This window comes from Mesoplodon densirostris, chromosome 16, assembly GCF_025265405.1.
Source record: "Mesoplodon densirostris isolate mMesDen1 chromosome 16, mMesDen1 primary haplotype, whole genome shotgun sequence".
Taxonomy (NCBI): Eukaryota; Metazoa; Chordata; class Mammalia; order Artiodactyla; family Ziphiidae; genus Mesoplodon; species Mesoplodon densirostris.
In genome coordinates this window covers 23,315,094-23,340,268 of record NC_082676.1, presented here as the reverse complement: position 1 = coordinate 23,340,268, position 25,175 = coordinate 23,315,094, and the positions used below count along the sequence as shown (strand labels likewise).

Genomic DNA, 25,175 nt, shown 5'->3' with positions numbered 1-25,175 from the left:
CTGACATTTGAGGATTTTAAGGTAACTGAAATGCCACCTATTTGCACCTACATCTCATTTCACCTGTTAAAAGTGTGCTTGATCACAAAACAAGAGGCAGAATGTGTTGAGTGCTGCCAGATGTGTGCTGATAATGTGCTGTGGGGTTTCATCGGAGACATACCTTGTCCGGGCAAAGGGATCAAAAAGGCTTCCAGAAGGAGGCAGTGCTTGAGCTGGGCCCCTATACTAGACATGTTCTGCCTCTTGTACAAACTTCCAGAGAAAGAGTTCGGGTTTTCGGGCCGCAGACACCTGGTCTTAGTTGGTCTGCATCACTCGCTGCCTGTGTAATCTTGGGCTACTTACTTTCTTTGAGCTTCAGTTTCCTCGTCTGGACGCAAGATAATCATAATTACACTGCAGGGTTGTGGTGAGGATTAAGTGAGATTCTACATTAAAAAATAACTGGTACACAGTAGGCGTTTAATAAATGTGAACTTTCACCTCCAGATAATATCTGGATCCCTTTTTGCTTTGTGGGAACAAGGCAGAGGCCCAGCCTCTCCCTCTACCCGCTGTGGCTGGGGTTCAGGTAGCAAGAAAAGCACCTCCTGGCTGTTCTAATATGTAACAGCAGTGATCCTCTAACCTCTCGCTTGCTGTGTGGGACATTGTGTAATCTGCCAGGCTCTTTCCTTTCATAATCTGCCAGGCTCTTTCCTTTCCATTGTTCCTCACAACAGCCCTGGGAGGAAGTCAGAAGCCTGTGGAGTTCTCCCTGTTTCACGGGTGAATGAAGAATAGGGGCCCAGGGAGGGCTTGCACCCAGGCCTCTTGACTTGGCTCCCCCTGCAACCCACAGCGTTGCTCCACATTTATTGCTGCTGCCCGGTAGCCTACCGCTTGGGCTGCCTTCTCTGGATCCGGCGTCTGTTCTGCAAGGAGGGTTTGTTTGGCATTTCCCCAGCCTCTGAGCTCATCTCAAATTTAAATGGGACTAGCTTGAGGTTGGGTGGGGACTGAGTCACCACCTTCCCTGGCTTTCTCATCCTGAGCAGCAGCCAGACACACCCAGAGGGCCACTGCCGTAGACCTGCTGGTTGTAGACCCTGCACACAACAGGCTTTCCTCCCAGAAGCTCGGATGGCTCAGGAATGTCTCCCTCTGGGCTCTCAGGGGAAGGCGGCAGTGGTCTCCATATGTATTTCTTCACCTCAGGGATCTGGAAGCACAAGCCACACTGAGCTGTTGTTGCCTGGCCTCTCCTGCTCCAAGCCTTTATCTGTGCTGTACTCTCCCCCGTGGTGCCGTCTCTTCCCTTTGAGGCCCACATTGTCAAATGCCACCTCTTCCAGGAAGTCTCTGATTGCTGCCTCTGGAGTCAGACTGTGAATTCGGTCCCAGGTCCACACTTGCTGAAAGTGTGACCTTGGAGATCACTTTACCTCTCTGTGCCTCAGTTTCCTCATATATAAAAATTAGGCTCCTCATCTTTACAAAGTTCAGGTTCCTGAGCTCTATCCCCAAAGATTCTCATTTGGCAGGTCTGGGGGCAGGAATCAGCTTTTTAAACCAGCCCTCTGGAGGAGTCTGATGCTGAAAGCCTGTGGGCCGCACTCTGGGTAAAGCTGAACTGAGAGTTTCTTGGGTTGGTGTCACAGTTTGGCTTGTCCCTGCTGTGTGACCTTGGATTGATCGACTTTCTGCACCTTCGTTTTCTTCCCTGTCAGACTGGGATGGAAATGCCTTCCTCACAGATTGCTCTGAGGATGCAGACTCGTGTCGTAAAGGCCCCTCAAGAAATGGGAACCTGTCTGCTACACTGCCGTTCACTGGGTGTCGGGGACTGTGCTAAGCACTTTCTGGCATTATCCCACTGCATTATTGCAACAATCCTATGATACAGGTCCCAATATTATCCCCATTTTACAGGTGAGGAGACTGGCCCCTCATCATGGTCTTTGTTTTAGGCAGGATTGGTTGTTTCCAGAAGCAGATTACCCTTCCCCTGCGCAGTCCCAGCAGCAGACACTGTCAGACCTGGCCAGGGTGAGGGCTGTGGAATTGAACATCTGGGCAGGAATGCAATCCAGTCGTCAACAGGAATTTAATGAGGCTATCGAGGTGTGCGGTGTGAGTGCCTCTCGGGTTCCCAGGTTTCCCCGTCCTGGCTGTGGCTGCCTCGCCTCCCTCAGCCTGTGTTGGAATCAGCTGATTCCTCACCCACCCACTCCTGGGAACCAGGGCTACCTTAAAGACAAATAAAATCCATATTCTAGAGCTAAAAGGTTATTGTTTCTTGTCTCACTGTAAGAAGCGTGCTAAGGGAGGAAAAGGGACAGGGATGTGCCTCGGATCCCAGAAGAAGACCATGTCAGGGCCAGGTGAGAGCCATAGCGCTGTCTCCCCACCCAGGTCTCCCTCATTTCTCTGTCCCTGGCCTGGGTCACCCCGGGGAGAGCTGGTGCATGGAGGTCTGGTTTGGCCAGTGAATAGGATAAAAGCAAGAAAAGTGGTCCCAAGTGGTTGGAGCTGGACTTGGCTCAGCTTGGAGCTGAACTGGGCTTGGAAAACACTTTCTGTCCGGGGGCCTGCCCTCCCAGCCCTGGGCCAGGCTCCGAGAGGATGGGAGAGATCAGACAGACAGGGCCTCTGCCCCTGGGAACTTAGGATCTGACAAGGGAGACAAGGCCTACAATTATGAGAGACTGTGTGACAGTCTGTAATTAAGCATCTGCTGAAGGAAAGCATCGTCTGAGAAGGAAGAAGTGAGCATGAGCCAGAGGAAACAAGAGCCCTTTTGAGGGGGGCTGGATTCACAGAGGCCGACATTGAGGCTGATGTTCCTGGGAATGGTTTCTGCAGAGGCACAGGTGTGGGGGCTAGACAGGGTAAGTGCATGTTATGGAAACAGTGAGTAGACTAGTTTTGCTGATGCATCAGGGCTCGGGGAGGAGCCAGGAGATTGTAGGCAGCATAGAACGTGAGCTGAAGAGCAGAGGCTTTGGAGAGCCATGGAAGGTTTTAGAGCCGGGATGGCACAGCTGGAGGATTTTTTCAAGATGAGTCAGGCTGGGTGAATTGGAATGAATGAAAGTGACAACAGGGAGGAGCTTTGTAGGCAACTCGGAGAAGGGAGAGGGCAGGGTTCGGGTGGGGCCCGTGCGAGTGGGAAGGGCCAGTTGGGGTAGCAGAGGATGTTGTGTTCCCTGAGGAGGGCCTGACTGGGGGGCCTGATGGGCCAGCGGGAAAGACGTTGGGTGTTGCTACTTGGAGCAGGAAGTAACAGTCTGAGCACACTGCTCGCACACCTGCTCTATGCCAGGCTCTGTGCCAGGGCCTCCATGGATGCTCTCATGAAATCCTTACAGCAAGCCCGAGGCAGGTGGACTTAACCGTCCCCATTTTACAGATAAGGAACATGTGGCTCAGACCCAAAGCTGACTGTCTGCAAATGCTGGCTCTTCCCACAGTTCAGCTCTGCTTCTTGGAAAGGAACCTCCTACTGTTAGGATCCCAGGAATCTGAGCCTTCTTGCCCCTTGGATTGGGGGCACCTAATACATCCCCTAAAGGCCAGAACCCCCTACTTTCTAAAGACCTGGAAGATTGGGGCTGGGTGCCAGCTCAGAATTTCTTCAAGGTGGGAGAGTCAGGGAATTGAGGGGCCTTCACATCAGCAGTTTTACTCGCCAGGCTGTGAGCAGCCTCCAGAGCTGGGCCTCGTGTGTGTCTAGTGCAACAGTGGGCATGTCCATGACTGGGCCCACTGGGATTCTCAGCCAGCCCCCACCGGAGAGGGTGGGCCCTGGCCCAGCCACAGAGGCAGGGAGGGACTTGTCTGAGGTGCTCTCAGCACAGGAGAGCCAGGTGATGAAGCCTATTTCCCAGGCTGCAGCCAGGGATAGCCACTGGGCAGAGGGAAGGGGAAGGGGGAGGGGACTGGTGCTTAAGAGCGGCTAGCGGGGGAGGCAGCAATGGTTGGCGGCGGTGTGCAGCTAGGAAACTGGGGCCAGTCCTCCTCGGTGTGCCGCCCTGAGCAGGGCCTTGTCCTGGGGTCGTGAGGCCACATGACAGGCACAGCCTCTGTGTTCCGCTCACCCCACTCCTCCCTTGTCTCCAATAAACACCCCCAGGATCCTTCTGCCAGTCTGCTTTGGCAAATTCATACCAAAATCAGGACAAGGGTTTTGATGAGGGATTTTTGTGCTCCTTTGGAACAGACACAGCCTGAGAAATGTTCGGCCATTGGAACAGTGAACTAGACTGGGCTGTGCTCTCCCTTTCAATTGTAGCTATTCACTTGATTAATGCTTTACCGTTTGCCAGGTGCTTTCTTGTAAATGTGATCATTCTCATACGTATTCATTCTTTTCATTTCGTTTTTAGCACATTGTTTCTGGATCCTTAATATTTGTGAAGCCTGTTTTTTAATTTCAAAGCACTTACATCTACTTTATCTCAGTAGGTTCTTATACAACCCGAAGAGGATTGCTATTCTTGTCATCATCATTTTCCAGAAAGTGACTCGCCCAGGGTCACTCTGGGATTCACTGGCTGAGCTGTTGTTCACTTATTCAGCAAATATTTATTAAGTGCCTGCTGTGTGCCAGGCGATGAGCTGGCCCTGGGGATACAGTGGCAAGCAGAGCCGTCTTAGAGACTTAGCTTCTGACCTCCCAGAGTCCACAGAATCATCAAGGTCTAGCCAGGATCCACCCTAGCGCTCCTGACCCCCATCTTGGGCTCTTTCCACTGCAGACCCCTGGAGTTTGGGCCTGAGGCTTAGATCTAGACGGTTGTAGCCTGTGAGCCTTCAGCCTGGAGCATCACGGTAAAGCAAGCCAAGGCAGCAAGTGTCTGCAAACTGAACTTCAAAAGTGACAGAAGAGGTCTTCGGTAATGACTTAATGATTAACGAGAAGGTGAGGAAGGGCATCTCTACAGAAGGCCATCTGCTCCTCCCCAGGGGGGAGGAAGTCGCGCAAGGGCTGATGTACCTAAGATCCGGGCCTGAACTTTCTGCAGCCTCCAGATATTTGATTACAGTCTGCACAGGTGTGGAGCCCTGTGGCCATGTGCTAAGCTGGGGACCCTCCTTGCTTCCTTTAATATTAAATGAGATGAAATAAAGGCATATCTTAGGATATCAGTCTGGAAAGGACTCTCCCAGCCCCCTCACTTCCCATGAGTGGGAACCAAGTATTGGAGGGGACGGGATCCCATACTGAGAGAGACATTATTCTTTCCCTTCCCCTGTCTTACCAGCCTGACTTAATTTCCCCAGTCCTTCCTGTAGGAACCCTCCCCGCTCAGCTGTACCTACTGAGCATTCAAAGCCCTCTTGAAATCCTTCCTATGCCGTAAGGCCAAGTTTTTCTGAGTCTTCCCTGCTACTTTCTGCCCTGCCCAGAGGCCTGTGCTGTCCAGGCTGCCTCCATCTACTGTCAGAGGCTGACCACCTGTTCTGCAAGACTAGACCAGCAGCCCTTGAGGAGACTTCAAAATCCAGGTGTCTGGGCCTTGCCTCCAGGGAGTCTGATGCCTGAGACCTAGAGGGAAGCTTCTTTGGGTACATTTTGCTGGAGTTATTTTTTTATGTGCAGAAATTATGCTTTTATTGAGAAAGCAATACATGTATGTGGTTAAACATTTCAAACTTTGTAGGAGAAAAAAGGGGTCCAGTGAAAAATTAGTCTCTCTCCCACCTAGGCTCCTAGATAATGACTGTGAACAGTCTTGATGTTTCCTTCCGGAGATACTCTGCATACACGGGCAGCTGTGTCAGTACATCCCTTTTTATTACCCACTGCCTGTTGTTCTGTACCTTGTCTTCTTCATACAAGGATGTCTCTGTTGTCGGTATTCCCTGTGGGCACACACATGGCTGTGTGGCAGTCCACTGACAGATGGACCACCCGTTGTTTGTCCAGTCCTCTGCTCAGGGACATTTAGGTCGTTCCCAGCCTTGCTGCTACGAGCAGCGCTGTAGCCAGCACCCTTCCCACCTGGCTGTATACATGTGGGCAAGCATCACTGTAGGAGCCATTCCTTCCTGCAAGTGAAATTGCTCTTTTGAAGAATCTGTGCACCTAAAAGTTTGTTACCTTCTTTTGCATTCTGAAAATCTGTATGTATATATTTTAACATCTTTATTGGAGTATAATTGCTTTACAATGGTGTGTTAGTTTCTGCTTTATAACAAAGTGAATCAGCTATGCATATACATATATCCCCATATCTCTTCCTTCTCGCATCTCCCTCCCTACCCCACCCCTCTAGGTGGTCACAAAGCACCGAGCTGATCTCCCTGTGCTATGCAGCTGCTTCCCACTAGCCATCCATTTTACATTTGGTAGTGTATACGTGTCCACGCCACTCTCTCACTTCGTCCCAGCTTACCCTTCCCCCTCCCCATGTCCTCAAGTCCATTCTCTACGTCTGCGTCTTTATTCCTGTCCTGCCCCTAGGTTCTGAAGAACCTTTTTTTTTTTCAGATTCCATATATATGTGTTAGCGTACGGTATTTGTTTTTCTCTTTCTGACTTCACTCTGTATTGACAGACTCTAGATCCATCCACCTCACTACAAATAACTCAATTTCGTTTCTTTTTATGGCTGAGTAATATTCCATTGTATATATGTGCCACATCTTCTTTATTCATTCATCTGTCGATGGACACTTAGGTTGCTTCCATGTCCTGGCTATTGTAAATAGAGCTGCAGTGAACATTGTGGTACATGACTCTTTTTGAATTATGGTTTTCTCAGAGTATATGCCCAGTAGTGGGATTGCTGGGTCATATGGTAGTTGTATTTGTAGTTTTTTAAGGAACCCCCATACTGTTCTCCGTAGTGGCTGTATCAATTTACATTCCCACCAACAGTGCAAGAGGGTTCCCTTTTCTCCACACCCTCTCCAGCATTTATTGTTTGTAGATTTTTTGATGATGGCTATTCTGACTGGTGTGAGGTGATACCTCATTGTAGTTTTGATTTGCATTTCTCTAATGATTAGCGATGTTGAGCATCCTTTCATGTGTTTGTTGGCAATCTGTATATCTTCTTTGGAGAAATATCTATTTAGGTCTTCTGCCCATTTTTGGATTGGGTTGTTTGTTCTTTTGATATTGAGCTGCATGAGCTGCTTGTAAATTTTGGAGATTAATCCTTTGTCCGTTGCTTCACTTGCAAATATTTTCTCCCATTCTGAAGGTTGTCTTTTTGTCTTGTTTGTGGTTTCCTTTGCTGTGCAAAAGCTTTGAAGTTTCATTAGGTTCCATTTGTTTATTTTTGTTTTTATTTCCATTTCTCTAGGAGGTGGGTCCAAAAGGATCTTGCTGTGATTTATGTCATAGAGTGTTCTGCCTATGTTTTCCTCTAAGAGTTTGATAGTATCTGGCCTTACATTTAGGTCTTTAATCCATTTTGAGTTTATTTTTGTGTATGGTGTTAGGGACTGTTCTAATTTCATTCTTTTACATGTAGCTGTCCAGTTTTCCCAGCACCACTTATTGAAGAGGCTGTGTTTTCTCCATTGTATATTCTTGCCTCCTTTATCAAAAATAAGGTGTAGGGCTTCCCTGGTGGCACAGTGGTTGAGAGTCTGCCTGCTGATGCAGGGGACATGGGTTCGTGCCCCGGTCTGGGAAGATCCCACATGCCGCGGAGCGGCTGGGCCTGTGAGCCATGGCCGCTGAGCTTGCGCGTCTGGAGCCTGTGCTCTGCAACGGGAGAGGCCACAACGGTGAGAGGCCCGCGTACCACAAAAAAAAAAAAAAAAAAAAAAAAAGAGGTGTATATATTTTTTTCAGGGCTACTGATTTTTTTTTAATTTTTAAAAAAATTTATTCATTTTTGTCTGCGTTGGGTCTTCATTGCTGCACAAAGGCTTTTCTCTAGTTGCGACGAGCAGGGACTACTCTTCATTGCAGTGCGTGGGCTTCTCACCGCGGTGGCTCCTCTTGTTGAAGAGCACAGGCTCTAGGCACACGGGCTTCAGTAGTTGTGGCACACGGGCTCAGTAGTTGTGGCTCACGGGCTCTAGAGCGCAGGCTCAGTAGGTGTGGCACACGGGCTTAGTTGCTCCGTGGCATGTGGGATCTTCCCCGACCAGGGCTGGAACCCATGTGCCCTGCATTGGCAGGTGGATTCTTAACCACTGTTCCACCAGGGAAGCCCAAGGTGTATATATTTTTAAAAGCACCTTGCCCCCACCCCTGGATTCAAATTCCTTTCCTTGGTTAAGTACTGACAGTACTAATACAGCCCAGCTGAGAGAGGGGAAGGAGGCTGGCCAGTCTTCGCTCAGAAGCCCTCAGCCAATGAGATCTCTCCAGAGTAAGGTGCAGATGGGAGGGAGTGAGGGATGAAGGGAAGAAATGGGCTGGAGGGACATCAGGAGTGGAGCCAGGACTGGGGGGAGGGGATTCTGTTACAGGTACCTGGGGACCTGTTTGTGACTTGGTCTCCAGGGAGGGATGCCCCCCCCACACACACACACATACACTGTGTCCTCCTTCCTGTGCTTCTCAGGTGTGTGCCGCACCTGCTTGGCAACGGCTGGGCCATTGAGCTCATTCATCCAGCAAATATTTACTGAGCTCCTGAACCCAGTGCTGGCTTGGCCACAACGTCCCTGTGCCTTTCCGAGCCTCAGTTTTCCTCATCTGAGAGGTGGGGAGGCTCATCCCTGCCTCTCTCATGTCACCAGCCTAGAGGAGAGATTTGGTAAACCAGCCAGTGGGAAAACACCATAAAACAGATTACAGTGGTCTTAGCTAGACTGTGCCAGGCACCCTGGGGTCAGCAGAGAGTGAAGTTTGGACCAGTCCCGGGTGGGATGCTGTCTTAGTCCTGGGTCTTAGCAGATGGCCTGGTCGGCCCTCAGGCGGAGAGTTTTCAGGCAGCGGTTGATGGCTCCTCTTGCTGTGCTAAGACCAGGTCAAGCTCATCCCTGGGGTCTTCCTGAATTTGCTCTGCCCCAGGGGCTGCTCAGGATAAAGGAGTTGAGTTGACAGGCTGGGGAGAGGTAGTCAGAGAGACCAGGAAGGTCTCCACACAGCGGCCAGAGTTTGCCTCGTCCTCCAAGCCAACAGGAAGGCCCTTTTGGGTCCCCCTCTGGTCATTTCTGCAGCTCCTTTTTAGTCCTCAGTGGTGGCAGGGATGAGGAAGGGGACGTTCCATCATTTTTCTAATTTAAAATGACACTTTAAAGCACTAGCCGAATTCCTCCCTCCTATTTTATCAATGGAGAGACCGAGGCAGGGGGTTGAGGGCCTCCTCCCACGTTTCCCAGCGAATCAGCAGCCTCACTGGGATGAGAAGCCAGGTGTTCCGGCCTTAACTCTCACCATCTTTCCCACATCGTCCCAGTCTTTAGTTTCACTTTGGGGTTAAAAACCAAAGTGAAAGAAAAAGGTAAAGCAGGAAGCAGCCGCTTCAGACCCAGCCCAGGCTGGGGTGGGCCCCGGGGACCTCACTAGGCCTCACTAGGAGAGGAGCAGGCCTCTTCCCCACGGGCTCCCACCCTTGTTCTGGAGGCCTGGCTGGGGTCGGGGCCGGGTGGGACCCCGCAGGGAGAGGCGCCAGGCTGCAGACCGGCGGTGGCCTTCTGGCTCGGCCTGCCCCTGTGTGGGAGACAGCCAGTTCCACGGGTTCCCCGGTAAAGTCAGCCTCACCTGGGTGTGGCCCCAGGTGGGGAGCTACTGCCTTTGAAATTCCTGTCCTTCTGGGGCAGGGCTGGGCTGGAGGTGGACCTGTGTTGGCCTGGGACATCAACCCTGGCTTCCCGAATCCAGCTTTCACAGAACAGTTCCACTCTCCCTGAAGGTAAGAGCTAACGTCCTGTCTCCACTGAGAAAACTTTTAAACTTTCTGTCACTGTAGGCACTTACCTCACCCCCTGGCGGTTTCTTCTTAAGGACGCAGATGGCCTGAAAGCCTTCTCTCCTGATTGCAGTCCCAGGGACCTGGAGAGCACAGGGCGTAAGGGAACCGGAGCCGTGCTTCTCCAGTTGATAGGTGGCCTCCGACAAGCCCCTTCTCAGCTCTGGACCTCAATCCCCATTTGTTTCTTGGCAGGAGCTCTAGCTCCTTCTAGCTCTGCTGTTCAGCCGAATAGACTTTGGTCCCCCAGTGAGACCAAAATCATAACACACGTTTGGTTCGCCTGTGTACTTCAAAGACTAGCCGTTGCCTAACTAGCTGGAGTCTCAAGTTCCCGTTTCTCTGTGCTTTTTCTAAGGAAATTCTCAGCCTTGCCAAAGCAGATAATGGTAGCAATTTTGTTGCTTCAATGAATAGGATTTTCGTCTATCTCTCCTCTGCTCTACATAATCCCAAGGTCCCCAGGCGCAGAGCTGTGTTCGTTCAAGTCCACTCCCTGACGGCACATGCTGAACACACAGTAGGTGATCTGGAAGTTGTGGCTGAGTGACTGCACTGATGATCCACACCTAGCCACGCGGCTCCCCTGGGGGGCAGAACCTGGCACTTACAAAGCCCGACTGTGTACGAAAGCCCACACACCAATGGTCAGGCAGCCCCGTAGTTAAGAGCATAGCCCTGGAGTCATGCTGCCGGGGTTCAGATCCTGAGCTGCCACCTGGAGCTGTGAGGCTTTAGCAAGTTGCCTAACCTCTCTGGGCCTCCGTTTCTTCACCTGCAAAATAGAGGTGATGATATTACCTGAGTCACTGTGCGAGGACAAGAGAGAGAATGTGTGTGTGTAAAGCACTCAGGACAGTGCCAGGCACAGAGGAAGCACTTAAGAAATGTTTGCCCCTGCTCTTCTTGATATCCAAGGGGAGACAGAAGACTTGAAATATTTAAAGACTGTGCATGTCCCATGTCTGGCAAGATGCAGGTGCACTTGGTATTTGGAGAGGAGTTAATCATTCGCTGGCTCTTTGTTGAGTGTGGGGCTCTGATGGGGAAGATGCAGCGAATCAAGGCAGGCTTTAGAGAGGAGGTGACCTTCAGGACCTCAAAAGCTGGGTAGGCTCCAAGTGGATGGAGATTTTTAGGGGAGGCTTCCCTGGAGACGGGAGGGGAGGCAGGGGCTGGTTGTCCAGGGGCCTGGGGAGCTGAGATCAGGCTAGAGAAGCCTGCCCAGGGCCATCAGAGCCCACCAGGCACTCAGAGTCAGGGTTTATCTCGGCAGGGTCATCACTACCTTGGGCAGTATCCTGCTGGGGACTGCAGTGAAGAGTCCGCTCTTGAGTGTGTTGTGAATACAGAAATAGTTCAAGGCTCTCCTGGAACTTTCTTGCCTTCCCACGCTTCCCACGCTTCATGACGTGCCCGTTGGCCCTGCACAGAGCATGGGAGCAGTGAGGAGGTGTCTGCCTGTGGGGTAGGGGGAGGGGCCTGTCTCACAGCACCTGTAAAGGCAGGGCTGCCACTGCTACTGCTGCCCCAGCAGTCTTCTCAAAGGGGGTGCACGCAGCCGTGCGTGGGAACAGCCCAGGGGAAGAGGACTTGGGCTCATCCGCCAGCTCATCCCCACCCCGCCTCCACTTTCTTCCCAAACAATCAGCCGTTCATCCCCGGTGCTGAGCCAGGGGAAGGAGAGGGAACAAGACAAACCTGGTCTCTTTCCTCATGGAGCCTGGAGACCTCATCCAGCTTGGAGACCCCATTCAAGCAGGTACAGACACACAGCACACTGTCTAATTGGGATGAGTCCTGGAGGAAACGTAGTTGCCGAGAGGGACTTTATTCGGAGAAGATGGGGAAGGCATCTCAGGGAAGGTGGGGTGGGGGATGGGAAGGAGGCAGTTAAGGCAGACTGGGAACAGCAGGGGGCAAGACCCTGAGGTATAAAGTGTTTGGTGTATTTAGGGAACTGGGAGAGGTTCGGGTTATGTCTGGAAGGGTCTGCAAGGTCAGGCAGGGCCTGGCTGGACTTGGCGAGCCTGGGTAGGTCTGAGGCCAACAGCTTTGCTCACCCAGAGGTGTGATAACGAAAGTATTACAAGTGATTTTTGTTTTAAAATTGACATCAGAGCTTCTGAATACTTACATCGTCATCATTATTATTATCATCATCATCATCAGGTTTTCATACTGATCATTAGTCATCAAGAAAAGGCTTATTCAGCACTCCCTACTTATTGCTAATGCCCTTTCACATACTACTTCACAATTCACAAAGCCCTGTTGCTTCTGTTGCTGAGGGAGGCGGGTTGCAGTTATTACTGCTGTTTTTAGAAATGATGGAACAGAGAGGTAAAGTGACTTGTCCAGGGTCACACAGCTTAATCAAGATTTGAAGCCCTGATTCACTACTCTTTCTGTTCTACCAACTGCTTTTGTTTAAGAACGCCAATGCAGAAGTTGCTATTTCTTTTTAGCCAGATTGCCATTCCAAAATGATCACAGTTTAAAAGTTTGGGTATAGAATGATGTAACAGTAATTGTGTTAGGGCAGTGGGATTAAAATCACTTTTTAACTGTTTTCTATAATGTTATACAATATATTTATAGTTCTTTTTTAAGTTTTAATTTTTTTAACCTCCACACAATCTCCCATCCAACTCCTTTCCAAGGTTCTAACACATCCATTTCTACCCTTGTAGACCTCCAGTCTTTTTGATTTTCTATTTGAATTCTTTCTTTTTCTTTTATTTCTATTCCCTGAATCTCAGGAAAGAGATTGCAGCAGATTATAAATCAGCCCCTGCTCACAAATACATTTAAGTCAAACCAGAAATCAAAAAATTCATGCTTAAAGTAGCTTTCAATATTTTATTTTGTGACTTCGGGATTTGGGGTGAAAAATCAGTTTAATAGCTGGGGCTCGTTTGTAGAGAGTTCCTCAGTAGACTCCGCACTAGCCCATTTTTTTAAACACCGTGTTAAAGTGCACATAAAAATTTACCACATGGACTTCCCCGGTTGTCCAGTAGTAAAGGATCCGCTTTCCACTGCAGGGTTCAATCCCTGGTTGGGGAAGTAAGATCCCACACGTTGCATGGCATGGCCCAAAAAAATTACCACTTATACTATTTTTAAGTGTGCAGTTCAGTGGTATTAAGTACACTCACATTGTTTTACAACTATCACCACCCTCCATCTCCAGAACTCTTTTCATCTTGCAAAAATGAAACTCTGTATCTATTAAACAACTTCCCATTCCCTCCTCCCCAACCCCCTGGAAACCACCCTTCTACTTTCTGTCTGTATGAATGTAACTACTCCAGGTAACTCATTCATTAGTCCATTTTAAGGAGGTATATTTGAAAGGGAGAGTAGGCTTCATCTGTAAATAATGAACTCTTGGTTAACTCTCCAAGTTAATGCACACTGCAACTCTCAGCTTTATGTGGCTGTGTTCCAGCAGAGTTTTTAAAAGGCTGCTCATCTCCCAGGAGGGCTTTTCCCACAGAGGCAGTGTTGGTTCCAGCACCCGTGGTGGCTGCGTGGAGCCTGGACACAGCTTCAGGATCCTTCTTAACACAGGCAGGTACTACCAATTAACCAGAAGTAGCACACCTGTTGGAACCTGTGCCGTCCACAGCCTAGTGCAGTGCCCAACTTTTACAGATGGGTGTCAGTCCTAGGAGGGGAAGGGACCATTTGAGGGGCAAGTGATGTCACAGGTCTCTTTGTGAGAGAGGAAAAGGGCCTGGTAGGACAGCCCGAAGCCTGGGGAGGTGATCAGTATGCTTATAAAAACATCAGGGGCTTCCCTGGTGGCGCAGTGGTTGGGAGTCCGCCTGCCGATGCAGGGGACGCGGGTTCGTGCCCCGGTCCGGGAGGATCCCACATGCCGCGGAGCGACTGGGCCCGTGAGCCATGGCCGCTGGGCCTGCGCGTCCAGAGCCTGTGCTCTGCAACGGGAGAGGCCACAGCATTGAGAGACCCATGTACCGCAAAAAAAATAAATAAATAAAAATAAAGTGTAGCACAAATTGTAAGTGATCCTAAATAAACTGGGGGAATGGAATGTTTTTAAAAAATAATAATAATAAAATAAAATAAAATAACATCAGGGCAGAGCAGCTCCCAGAGGGGTAGAAGTTGTCAAGGTAAAGTCCGCTTTCTTCAGATGCTCTTTGGGATGCTGGCTTGGGCTTGAGGTCTTTTCTAGGGCTTCCCTGGTGGCGCAGTGGTTGAGAGTCCGCCTGCCGATGCAGGGGACACGGGTTCGTGCCCCGGTCCGGGAAGATCCCACATGCCGCGGAGCGGCTAGGCCCGTGAGCCATGGCCACTGAGCCTGCGCGTCCGGGGCCTGTGCTCCGCAACGGGAGAGGCCACAACAGTGAGAGGCCCGCGTACTGCAAAAAAAAAAAAAAAAAAAGCGTATTCTAGTCAGAGTCTGCCAGCAGAAGGGAGAGACCAAATTTGTCTTTCTATGGTGATTTCTAAGCTTTGTAGGAATGTGTGTGTCAGCCTCCTTGTCAGCCAACTTGTATTTTTGTTGTGAGACTGGATGCTGTGAAGGTTGGGTTCTGGAGACTGAAACCTGGAAGGTTTGCACTCACTTAGCAGATAGAACACTTGCTGTGTGACGCTGAACAAATCCCTCAAACTCTCTGAGCCTCCATTTCCTCAGCAGCACAAGGGGCGATGGTGAAAACATCTCCTTGTGGGGATCAAATATAAGGACCTCGGACAGTGACTGGGCCAGGTCAGTAGCCAGCGATGCCTGAGCAGGCAATAAACACCGGTAACTATGACGATTAGTTGCTAATATTCAGCGAGTCCTTACAGTTGCGGGGTGCTGGTGACTTTCCCTTGGGGAGGTCTTCTTTTAAAAAGATCTTCCCAAATGTCACCATGTTGTGCTTTTAGAGGTGGTTGTGAGAAAACTCGAGTATGGAGGGTATGGAGGCGTGAGGGGTAGGCCTGTAGTCCCTGCTTGTCCCTGCACCTCTGTCTTTTGCTTGCCAGGTCGCCCCTCACAGACTTCCCTACTGCTGCATTCTCAAGTCTTCCAGGGGAAGGCCCTGCAGACCTGTCTCACTTTTGGGGTGAAGTCAGAGACAGGGTCCCACGTTGTAAGTGGCAGGAGGCATTTGCCTGGGCACCCCTTCTGGGTGCCACAGGCATGGGAACCTTGCAGTCACTGCCTTCAGGGGACTCAAGGTCTAAACGGAGAAGAGTAAACAGACCTGTAAAACAGTGTGACGGCAGGGGCCTGTGGTACCTCTAAACCTGGGGCGTGACCCAGTGAGGGGTGCCTGGCAGGTGCGGAAGGACAGTCAGGGAAGGCTTGGAGGGAGTAATGCTGGAACGGAGACCCGGGAGAGGCGGTGGGATTAGGGAGGAGGAGGGGCATTGCAGGCAGGGAGCAGCCTTGCAAAGACCCGGGCGCTGGGAACATGGGGCGTTGCCATAAATAGGGTGGCACAGAGAAGTTAGAGGGGTGCTTGGCAAGGCAGGGACACCAGAGGTCACTACCCTAAAATATTAGAATAGTGATACAGATGCGGCATGAGGTGGGGGTCAGCTGCGGTCCTCAGGGCACTGAACTTTCCTGACCTGCCCCAGGCCAGAAACCCCCAGCTTCTGGCACGTGGAGTCCTTGGAAGGCCTAGAATTAGGCAGCTGCTCTGTGCGCCCCTTGCTCAGATATTTGGGCCCCTCAAGTGATTGTAATGATAGTTCCTCACCTGCCAAGCCCTTTCCCGCCTGTCTTCCCAAGAGAGTCTCACAGCAGCCCTAGGGCAGTGAACAAGGTGAGTCAGTATTGTTCCCATCTTACAGATGGGTGAGAGTGAGGCCCAGGGAGCCTTAGTCATACAGTGAGTGAGTGCAGGAACAGTGCTCACTCTCAGGGCCTCCTGACCTACAGGCCACTTCTGTAACTCAGCAGCAGGTACGGCGGGGGGCGGGGCGGAAGGGAAGCCAGTGTCAGCTGGTCTCTTGTTCTAAGGATGGGTTTATCATCTCAGGTGGGAGCTCTGTGCTGCCTGACTGTCCAGAGGAAGGTGTGTCAAGCCCTGACCGTGCTGCCTTCGACCTTAGAGTTAGTCCTCCCGTCATTTCCCCGGTAGCTAGGCCGTTTGAACCTCCTCATCCCTCTCCTCTGCTAGTCGGTAACGATTCTCTGGAGGCAAAAAAAAAAAAAAAAGAAAGAAATTGAACTGTGAATGTCACACACACAAAAATGATGTCTGATGTCACCTCCATTACTGAGTGTGAAGTAGGAAGGCAGAGAAAGAGCAAACATCTCAGGCCTGGAAGGAATCTTAAAGGTCACCCGCGGGGGCTTGAGGCCCTCCCTGCATCCGTTGTGCCTGTGTCTAGCCTAGCTGATCGCCTCCTAGGCAGCTCTGCCCCTTAGAAACTGCCTCCTTATAATGAGGCAAAACCTGCTCCCCCTTAACCCCCACTTTCCTGTCCCCCCTCTGGTTGTGCTGTAATGACCTGGACCACGTGGACAATGTATGTGACAGTCTCCTAGGTATTTGAAGACAGTAGCCATGCCCTTCTGAATCCCCTCTTTTCCAGGCTACTACTCCAGTCTCTCTAAGCACCTCCTCCCTTGTGTTAGACTAGGCATGGCTCATGGCGCACGCGTGTCACACCCCATCTGGGGCAAATCTGTGACAGACGTCACCAGTCAGTCGCAGCACTCTGGTTCAGTCAGTCCCAGGCTTTCTCCTGCAGTAGTCTATGCGGCTATGCCCAGTCGGTGGAGTTTTACTTTATTGTGAGTTTCTTGAGGTCTGAGGACTACGAACACTGGGTGGGTCCCTAGTGCCCACCCAGAGCCCAGTGCGTGGCCTACTTGTCGTAGTGGGAGGATGGATTAGAGACTTCTCCCTGTGTGACTGCCCCTTGTCATCGGGCTCCAGTTTGGCAGTGTCCCTTGTCCAGAATCGCCAACAGTACCCACATCATTGTCCAGAGTTCAGCGGGGCTGCCCCGTCCCTGGTCCTGCACCTTCTCTGTCGTGTAGCCTCAGACCGTGTCTGTGATCAACTAGAGTCGCTAAGATCAACTAGAGTCGCTAAGACATTTTCCCACGTGTCTGTTTTCTGTGTAGTTGTCCAAGTTGGGATCCTGAACTCAAAATCTTAATATAAGCTCTGAGGACGGGGCCCTTGTCCCTGTCCCCAGGCCTGGCACCAGGGAAGGCGGCCTGTCCTGGGCTGACCTGAGCTGAACTCACGGCTTTCCCCATTCACTTCTGCTCTGTTCATTTCAAACCATCTCTTGGCTGCGCAGGGTTCTTGGCTCCGGGTTCTGACACCTGATATGCCACCTGTCACTGCGGGCACAGTGAATGAGCCTGTTAACACCGTCTTTCTATTCTGGGATCCGCTTGGTCATTCACAACAATGAAAGAGGCCAGCAATCGAGGTGCACAGGGCCTGGCAGTGCCTGGATGTGGGCCCCTGTGACAGCTTGTAAAAAGCCAGGCTTTTGTGACCCATTACTAGGGTTTGACATCAGCCCTCCAGAAGTGAGGGTGGTTTTTGAGGCTCTTTCTTCGAAGTAGTGCTTCCCAGGCTGGGCTCCTGGCACCTTAGGGCTTTGGAAAGACCACAACAAGGTCCACATGCTGGAGCCAGTATTTGAAAAGCCAAATCTTGGATTCTCCACCCCCGCCCCCCACTCCTCCACCAGGCCAGACAGGGGCTGTACACGTCAAGTTTTTGTGCCGGACTGGAACCACCGTAACAACCCTGTAACTCTGGCCATCTTCTCCTCATCAGCTCTCCTTAGTAGTGTTTATAGCTTTAATGTACGAGAAAATCATGATTCAGGAACTGCTGCTTGGAAGCTGGCGTCTCTTTCAAGCTTGGACTCCCGGGGTGGTGGTACTAAGGTATCCTGGGGGGTAGGGTAGGGGCCTCAGCAGACCTGCCGGCAGAGCCAACTCTGCCGGCAGGTCTCTGGGGATAAGTAAAAGGACATTTGCAGCAGATTCCAGCACAGGACGGGCGGCGAGGGGTGAATGTTGCCTGACAGGTTGCTTACTGGATATGGTTGCAGTATTCGTGGAAATGTTTTTTGAGAAACAGCATGCCGTCTGGGGTCCCCGGTCAGGGGCTGGAGGAGGTGGGGCTCAGCCACAGGTGGGTGCCTCCCTGAACGCCTGGAGCTGGTGGTCTCCAGGCTGGGAGTCCGGGGGGCAGAGGGAACACACCCACACTCAGAGCCCCAGGCAAGGTCCCTGCTTGCCACCTGATCCTCAGGGAGTACATTTGCCTTTCTGATCCTCAGTTTCCTCATTTGTACTATGAGGAGGTTGAATTAGTCTGGTGGATCCCAAAATACCATATGGAGGGAAAAAAAGAAAATGGAGGTGCTCTGAGGGCCCTGGCGGGGAGTAGGAGTCAAAAAGACTCCCCAGGCCCTCTTGAGGGCCCCCCGAACCTGGTTTGAAAGTCACTGGAATTACTATCTCCTCGGGCCCTAGAATTCGGAGGTTTTCACATCCTCGTTCCAGTCCCAGTATGCCATCAGCCAGCTATGTGACCTGGGACAAGTGGCCTCACCTCTTTGGGCTCTGCCTTGAGGCTGCAGTGAGATTTAGCCAAACTGGGGAAGTCCTGAGTTACTGGGAAACCACGTCAGGGGTTCTGGTGTTTCTGGTGTAGGGTCAGAGTGTCCAGGACTGCACATCCAGAAGAGAAGGGCCTGAGGAAGGGCGGTGGGTGGCAGTGATCACAGGCAGGGCGGGCCGCCTTTTTCTTCCACGTGCTGGGGTTCTGGTCCAGGGGCACCAGGCCTCTGACCCCATGGCCAGCAGAGCCAGAGGCAGCCACCATCTAACCCACTCAGAGGATATCGCCAAACCCTGCGTGAGGACCCAAGATTAGGGTCCTGACTGGGGAACTGGCCTGGCCAGAATCTCAGCCAGGCCCTGCTAAGTGCACCTAACTCCAGCCCTGGTCAGTGTGGTGAAGCAGCAGCTCCAAGTGCTGGCTCTGGAATCAGAAAGCCTGAGCTCAAATCCTGGCTGTGTGACCTGGGGCTGTTCACTTCTCTCTGGGCCTCACTTTTTTCCTCTTTGAAGTGGGAGTGATAGGCCTGGTGAAGAGTTGATGAGCCAGTACAGTTCAAGCTTTTCATGCTAGGCCATTTCACGGCCAGCCCTCAGTCAGGGGAGATGCCCGGGAGCTTGTGAAGTCTCCTGACCGGCAGCTTCCTGTCCTCAGAGAATCAGCTGACCTGAACTGCGGGTCTGGAGGGCATTGCTTAACCCCGTCCTCCAGCACCTCTGGCCTGAACGTGTCAGGACAGAGCCACCTCATACCTTTGACCCCAACTGGTGTGTGAACAGGGCTTCTAAGGAGCAGCTGTCTCTGGAGGGGGTGAAGGGTGTTGTCCCAGCAGCCAAGCTGGTCCCTCTCAGGCAGCTGCTCCAGGCCCATGAAGGGGGGCGGCCATCTGTGCTCTGGATGGGGCTCTCCCACCACCTGCGCCCTGGCCTGCCGACCAGAAGGGGCTTCCCTGCTTTTGCCCAACAGGCCTGAGACACCACCAGAAGGGCCTCCGGCTGCCTCGATTTCAAGGTTCCCAAGGGTCTCCTGCCTTTCCAAGGGGGAGGTTCTTGTGGACCGGCTTCCTGGGGAGCAGGGGGAGAGGGTCTGGAGCTTCAGAAGGAGCAAGGAGGTCTGAGGACAGCTGTTCCAGCAGTCACAAACCTGTGTGCCATGGGCCACGTGAGCAGGCAGGCACGTACCTGCCCAGTGTTTTTTAAAACTTAGAATTAACTAACTCCACTTTTTAATTTAGAGGTTTTATTTATTTATTTTTAAGGCCAGATTTCTGGCTTCTCTCACCCAGGTCTCCACATGACAGCTGTGGGCCAGAGGGGTTAGATGCATGGTCTCCTGTAGACACTTAAACTCGTGACGCCCATTCAAGGCCAACCCACTTAGCTGGGGAAACTAAGACCCAGAAAGGATTAGACCCTGTGCAAGGTACACAGTCGACCACAGCCTCACAGAGCACGGCCACTGTTAAAAGCTAAAAGCCTGTTCTCTCATCTATAAAACATCAGTGATGATTATCTCCCCTCCCAGGCCTGTGTCTGGAATAAAGTAGTACCTGGCCCAGGACTCACTCAGTCATGATTCCTTTAAATCTGTACATATGATATGCCTTGCCTGGAAGATGTTGCCGGAAGCACTGCTTACTTTCTTTCTCTGCCACCTTTCAGAAATGGTTATTTTTCAAATTGTTTCTGATGCCCAGTGCTTAGGGTTTATTGAGCTCTCGTTCCCACAGCTTCATTGCTGAACTTCAAGGAGAGCTGCTCCAAGCTCTACCTCCTACCAGATTATGCTCCTATACAGAGAGAGAGAGAGAGAGAGAGAGAGAGAGAGAGAGAGAGAGAGAGAGAGAGAGTGTGTGTGTGTGTGTGTGTGTGTGTGTTGGAGGCTGACCTGGGGGAGCTTTTCAAAGCGCCATTAGATTCCGACTCAGAGTCAGGAGTAAATCATTCTTCCCTGAGCTTCAGTCTACCCAACTGTCAAATAGGGGGTTGTTCATTATTTCAATAAATACTTACTGAGCCCAGCCATGTATCGGGCCTGGTGCTGGGAAAGCATCTTAATTCTATAAGGTATTCAGGATCCCCACCCTCAGGAATCTATATTAGATACTCAGGATCTCTGTCTGGTAGGGGAGAGAGACAAAAGACAAGTGAACCAGTAAGTTGATCAGTGCTCGATGAAATAAACAGGATCCTCAAAGGCAGAACAGCAACTTTAGACAGGGTGGTCTGGGAGGCCCTCATTGAGGACATGACCCCTGAGCCGAGACCTGAGTGGGAAGCAGAGATGAGAGCATGGGAAGGAGTAGGTGTCAGAGGTGGGGGTGGGGATCATCTCAGACAGGGAAACAGCAGGTTCAAAGGCCCTGAGGTCTGCGCATGCTTGGAGTGTTTGAGGAATAGCAGTGTGACTGGAATGGAATCAACAAGGGGAAAGTGCAGGAACTGAGGCTGGAGAAGGGGGCAGTGCCTGTAGTAGGCCAAGGTGGGCAACTTCATGGAGTGGGGAGCCTTTGAAAAGCTTCAGAAAAGGGAAGCATTAATCCAATTTGTACTTTTAAAAAACTCCTCCGGCTGCTTTCTGGAGAGTGATTGTGGGTGAGTTGGGTCACCGACAAAGCAGGGAGGCCAGAGGGTAGAGAGTGGAAACCTAGACCAGGGTGGTGGGGTAGAGAGAAGCCCGGCTCTGTGACATGCGCTTTTGTGGGGGAGGGGCAAAGCCTTACAGATGGGGGAGGCCTGGGAAGCAGGGGGCAGGACTCCCCAGGCTTCTGGAGTGTGTAATGGAGTGCATGGGGATCCCCTCTCTAGGAGAGCAAGGCCGACGGCGGGGAGGAGAGGCTCAGATTCATTCTGGACACACTGAGCTTGAGATGGCCTTGGCACTTCACGCAGAGCTGCCTGGTGTGCTGGGCTATTGAGAAAGGAGGCGATACGCCCTTCCAGCTGCAGTCAGGTCTGCGCGCTGTAAATCCTCTGACTGCAGGCCAGTTTGGAGGGACTTTGTGAGGGATGCTGTGGGCAGGAAGAAGATACCACCGTTCCTGGTGTCCAGGCGGCCCCAGGAAGCCACGGACCCTGTCCGAGAGGAGGCAGCCCTCTCTCAGGCCTCCCTGGCTTCCCTTCACGAGCTAAGTTACCTAAATGGCCACTTTGCCGAGCCATGCCCTGCTCAAATCTGTCCTCCCGTGCCTTGGGCTGTGCTGCCTTGCTCCTTTGCTCGGAGCGTCCCTCCACTTGAAAGCCCTGCATTTCCTTGCCCCTCAGTGACTCTGGTCCATCCTGCTGGACCCAGTCAACCTTCATGTCTTCCAGAAAGGTCCCTAGCTGTCCCCCAAAAGGTGATCACTCTCTCCTTCATCGAGAAACCGTGGTAAATGGAATCATAGGGGCCTCCCCAGGATTACAAACATCTTCATGTCTGCCATCTCTTTGAATTCTACCCAGAGCACATTGGGAGTCACACCCCATTTTCTGGGTGAAACAGTTGACATGTTCAAGGCTGTTGCCTCTACATGACCCTTATGGAGTTGGCACAGTGGGTGGGGCATAGGGTAGGGGTCAGGCTTCAGGCAGCCTGGGTTCAAGCCCTGGCCCCAACACTGCCTGGCTAGGAGGTGAGCTTGGGCGAGTCTCCCCACCTCTCTGAGCCTCATCTGGAAAACAGGGCAATGAGAAACCTACCTCACACATCTGTTCTGAGGGTTCATTTGGCCAAAGTACAATCCATTCTCGTTATTCACGGTGCTTACATCCATAATGTCTCACAGACACTGAATTAGCGAATACTGAAACATTGCTCCTATGGGAAATGCAGAGTCCCTGCGTTTCCACCCGCTACCAGCACAAACCACCAAGGTTTCTGTTAAAGATACCTTATTTAATATATTGTTGATTTATTAACACTGATCTAGGCACTGTAACTCAAGCCCGAGCAAAGCTTATCTGACACACGTGTTTTCTCCATAAGGCACATCACAACCTTCTTGCACTTAGGAACACTGGACAACACTTCAGCACTATACTTGGGGGCCATTTCAAGCAGAGAAGTCACCACCAACAAAAAAACACACAAAAATGTGAAAGCACAGCACTAAATAGACCAGGAAAAGGGTGCTTGTTTACAGTATGAGCTGAAACAAGAAGGCAGTGTTGCCTTGTTCAGCCTCAGCTGGGAACCTGTGTGTTGGGAAACTCAGATTTTCAGGTTCTGCTCATGTCTGCAAGTGGCTGCAAAAAAAGCCCCACGAGTATGAGTCTTAGTAAGTAGGCAAATTCGCAGATACAGAATCATGAAGAATGAGGGCTGAGTGTAGCTGGAGTGCTTGCTCAGTAGCACTGTTAACTTTGGCACTGATACCAACAGGAGGGCATCCCGAGGGCACCCCTTCTGGGCAGGGCTCCAAGGGTGTGGCCGGACTCCCTGAGCTTTGTGGCTCTGTCTTTCCCAGACACCTTTGTAACCTCTTGGCTCCTATGGACTTCGGGGTCTGAGGCAGGTGCAGATTCTGGAAGCCCTGAGTGCCCCCACTGAAGGGCTTGTTCCACTTCCACTGGGTGGGTGGTGGCACCATCGGAAGGTTTCAATGCAGTGGCGTGATTGGATTCCTCAAGTGGCCCATTGGCCAGGGTGAAAGAGGGACAGGAAAGGTAAGATAGGAGGGTGAGGGGCCAGGGAGCAGCGGTGTGGGGCGTCTAGGGGAGGCTGGCTCTAGAGGAGGGGAGAAGGGAAGGATGGGGAGGCAGGTAGGGAGCCCCTGGTTGTGGGCAGTGGGGAGGAGCCCCAGGAGGATGCTGGGGTAAGAGGTGCTGCCAGTCTCTCTTGCTGGCATTTGAAATTGAAGTTTGATGTTGTTACTCTTTTTCTCCATAATTTTCTTTTTATTTATTTATTTATTTGTTTATTTTTATTTATGGCTGTGTTGGGTCTTGGTTTCTGTGTGAGGGCTTTCTCTAGCTGTGGCAAGCGGGGGCCACTCTTCATCGCGGTGCGCGGGCCTCTCACTATCGCGACCTCTCTTGTTGCGTAGCACAGGCTCCAGACGCGCAGGCTCAGTAATTGTGGCTCACGGGCCCAGTTGCTCTGCGGCATGTGGGATCTTCCCAGACCAGGGCTCAAACCCGTGTCCCCTGCATTGGCAGGCAGATTCTCAACCACTGCGCCACCAGGGAAGCCCCCTGATGTTGTTACTCTTAAGGTACAGTGAGGGGGGTGGGTTCCAGGCTGGCAGAGGGGGAAAGTAGAGGGCACATGGGCCGTCAGCAGGAAAGTGGCTCTGAGAGGTCAGTCTGTCCCCGATCCTGACTTAGCTGCTTGGAATTCTCTCCCAGCTTCCCCTGCTTTGGGGGAAGAAACAGGGAAGGAGGGAGGAATTTGAGGCTAGGTGGGCGGGAGCGGTGAGTTCTGCTTTAACCGTAGCACACAAGTGAGCTCCCCGATTTAGCTGCGTGGATTGACAGGTTACTTGTCGGGTGAGAGAAGGAGGGCTCTTCTAGGCTCTCAGCCCTTCCTCCGACAAGCCGGGCAGAGCCAGCAAAGGAGTTTAGGGGGTTCTGGCTCTGAGGCCAGCTCCATTCACGTGGGGTCTTGCATGGGTCCGCTGCCTCTTTTGTAAAGCCTGCAGCCATGGCTCATACACTGTTTAGGCCGCTTCTCCTTCAGCACCCCTGCCAAGCTCGGGCCCTTGGGAGCCAGCAGACGTGAGGACTGGGCTGGGCCTCCAAGGCACTTGCAGGAGGCTAGCACGCTGGGGCTGCTGGGGAAATGGAGCCACAGCCAGTACTCTGAGCACCTGAAGCTCTGATTGGCCATCTTACACACCTTGACATTAAAAAAACAAGATGTGGAAACCAATGCATTCTGACCTGAAAAATAGAGTTTGCAGGATAAAATCTAGGGCAGAAGGCGGAAATGAGACAAAGGGAGCTTCTACTTAGAAGAAGCAAGGACTTGTGCACAGTGGGGCAGGGAGGCTGGGCTGGATGTCTGGGGCTGGGGGCAGGTGGCATCACACAACCAGCTTCTGTCTGAGCCTTGGCGTGAGGGACCGGCATGGCCAAGGTGAGGGCAGGGAAGCACGCGGCCCCCGGGCACAGCTGTGCAGTATGCAGACAATGTTTTGTCTCAGCGATGTTTCACTCAGGATCTTTAAAAATATGCACAAGGACCAGCTGGAGGAGACAGTCACCCTGGAGTGACTGTCACCCCCAAGCTTCCTGGGCAAATCCGAAAGTTTTCCAAGAGTGAATGGACAAAGAGTTGGACCCATATGCCATTTTGGTGTAAATTGTGGCACATAGAATGTCTCCCCAGGGCAGGGAGGACCGCAGTTACATCCTGGCTGGGCCAAAATCTTGGGTCTTGGGGGCACTTGCTTCCCTCTAAGGTTTAATTGGCAAATGATGGTTGTGCACCCTCCAGACTGGGGACCGGCTGCTGACCTGCATGGGACACACGCTCGGTCGGAGACCTGGCCACAGCTCTGAGTGCTCCAGAGGAGAGGGTCAGACTCTGCCTGGGCCAGAAAGGGCTGAGAGTGGAGGGACTGGCCGGAGGACGGGAAGCATGAAGGATGCGCAGAGGGGTTCTGGCAGGAACGGTGCATGTGCAAAGGCTTTGGCGCCTGAAGAGTGTGGTGTGTTTGCACAGGGTGTGTGGGTTCTGTGAAGCTGGAAGGGGCATGCTGAGCGGGTGGGAGGGCAGGAGGTGAGGCTATAGGGATGGGTGGGTG

The 25,175-nt window shown here is 51.8% G+C and overlaps 1 protein-coding gene across 6 annotated transcripts in view; it reads left to right on the top strand.

The window, feature by feature from the left end:
* DLGAP4 (DLG associated protein 4) overlaps window positions 1-25,175 on the top strand; it is a 93,329-nt gene that overhangs the window by 25,383 nt on the left and 42,771 nt on the right. Inside the window, exon 1 of one of the 6 annotated variants that reach the window (XM_060120415.1) lies at window positions 11,534-11,631. The exons of the other annotated variants lie outside the window; for them this stretch is intronic. Coding sequence (XP_059976398.1) covers window positions 11,586-11,631 — 46 coding nt within the window. The 5' untranslated portion in view covers window positions 11,534-11,585. Of the gene's footprint in view, window positions 1-11,533; window positions 11,632-25,175 lie in introns of those variants that run through there. 6 annotated transcript variants of the gene reach the window in all.